This window comes from Eurypyga helias, unplaced genomic scaffold (genome assembly GCF_000690775.1).
Source record: "Eurypyga helias isolate BGI_N326 unplaced genomic scaffold, ASM69077v1 scaffold29383, whole genome shotgun sequence".
Classification (NCBI taxonomy): Eukaryota; Metazoa; Chordata; class Aves; order Eurypygiformes; family Eurypygidae; genus Eurypyga; species Eurypyga helias.
Window position 1 is genome coordinate 1 of NW_010239687.1, and position 1,701 is coordinate 1,701.

The 1,701-nt window shown below is 39.2% G+C and overlaps 1 protein-coding gene across 1 annotated transcript in view; it reads right to left on the minus strand.

The window, feature by feature from the left end:
- Positions 1–976: 976 nt before the first annotated feature.
- The window catches only part of SLC38A6 (solute carrier family 38, member 6), a gene marked incomplete at both ends in the record, with an annotated part of 13,217 nt that continues 12,492 nt past the window's right edge, over positions 977–1,701 (minus strand). The window contains one exon of the mRNA XM_010148245.1: positions 977–1,077. Within this exon, the coding sequence (XP_010146547.1) occupies positions 977–1,077 (101 nt within the window). The remainder of the gene's footprint in view (positions 1,078–1,701) is intronic.

Consider the following 1,701-nt stretch of genomic DNA (forward strand, 5'->3'; position numbering starts at 1 on the left):
CTCAAAACTTACCCTTTCCAATTTTTCAGTCCTTCCCTAGTCCTTCATCACTGCCCTCCGCTGCAGTCAAGTCACCAAACTAGATGGGCACTTTCCCTGATTCAGACTGTCTAATTTTCTTACGTCCCCTGCAATTTCCGCAAAAAAACCCCCCCCCCAACTGGAGTCCTCTAGTTTGTCTTTACTTTACACATAAACAAAGGTATCACAAAGTCATCGCTCTGTGCAATCCTTTACAATAAAGCTTTCCTAAACTGGACGATTCACAGGAATTTTTTTCCACTTCTAGCTGATTCCTAGTGAAATAGCTAGTGTTAACTCCAAATAATTTGTCAAAATACAAAAACAAAACAAAGAAGCCGTACATGCTTTGTACCCAACCTGTACTGGAGAGGGAGAAGATGCTGCAAACCTCCACACCTCCCTAGCATGAGGGCCAGCTTGCTGCAGGTCAAATTCCTCCCATAAATGCAACAGCCTCAGTGCTACTTAGAAACTAGAAATGTGCTGGGATACCACAGGGCTAGGAAATTATAGATATTGCTAGAAGATATAGCCTTAGAACAGGCCTTTCAAACTTGCTGGACAAGCAGAATATTGTCAGATTTCAAAATTTCTCTCAGGCCATGATAAACCGGTCCCAGCTTTTAAATGAAAATATTACACAGTCCAACATATAGTGGCAATCAGTAGTCTAATTACATAGCATTAGAGAGCATCAACAGACCACCAGCTACAGTTTAGGGACCAATAGTTTGTATGTATAGCATTTTAGGGGATAAAACCTGCAAAGTTCAACTACATTTCATGTTGAGAAATCAGTGAGACTGTAATACTGCACAGTAACTCTTCAGAACAGGATTTGTGAGGATTCAAGTGTACCAACACACAAACAAGCCTGAAGTACTCAGGACAGAATGCATTTATCACTTATTATTCTTCTTCACTCTAAAGAATACTTGAAGAATACACTTACCGTAAAATGTCAGGTACCCAAACAGAGCAGAAATAAAGTAAATGAGGAAACTCAGACCAATTCCTGTGACAGTTACATTCTGCATTCTGCTTTTGGAGGGACTAAAATGCAAAAAAAATAACAGCAAATCAGTGTCGCTTAATCTGTATTGTGGGCTATGAAGGACAGTGCAATCTACGTTAGAAAACAGCAACTTGCCTCTCATAAGAAAGCATCCTCGTAATTTATGGCCACAGAGTATGTGCTGAGGTCTCTGCTGCCTATAACCCTTAGATTTTCTAAAAGTATTTTTATTCTGGTCATTAAAGGGCACTATCCATGTAGACAACTAACATCATCCCCATCTTGTAGGGAACTTGGACATACTGGAGTATTTTTTTAATTAGAATTTTAATTTATACTGGATGATACAGATTCAGAGCCAGGAACAGAACCTGGGTCAAAAAAACCCCCACTGAATCAGATGTGGCTAAACACAGATTCAGTTACAGCAATAAAAATTAACCAGTAAGTACCTTAGCAAATGGCCTTTTTTCTCCAGATTGTCCAGGCCAGGACAATGTACTGACATTGATGATGGAACCATATTTGCTACTTTTCTCCCCTGTAACAGAGGAAAAGCCAGTACAGACCAAAACTGTACATTTCTCAAAACCACGAAAGCTACTTAGTTGGCATTATTTGATGGCACTGAGTTTAAAATTAAAATTATTCAAGATTAATGT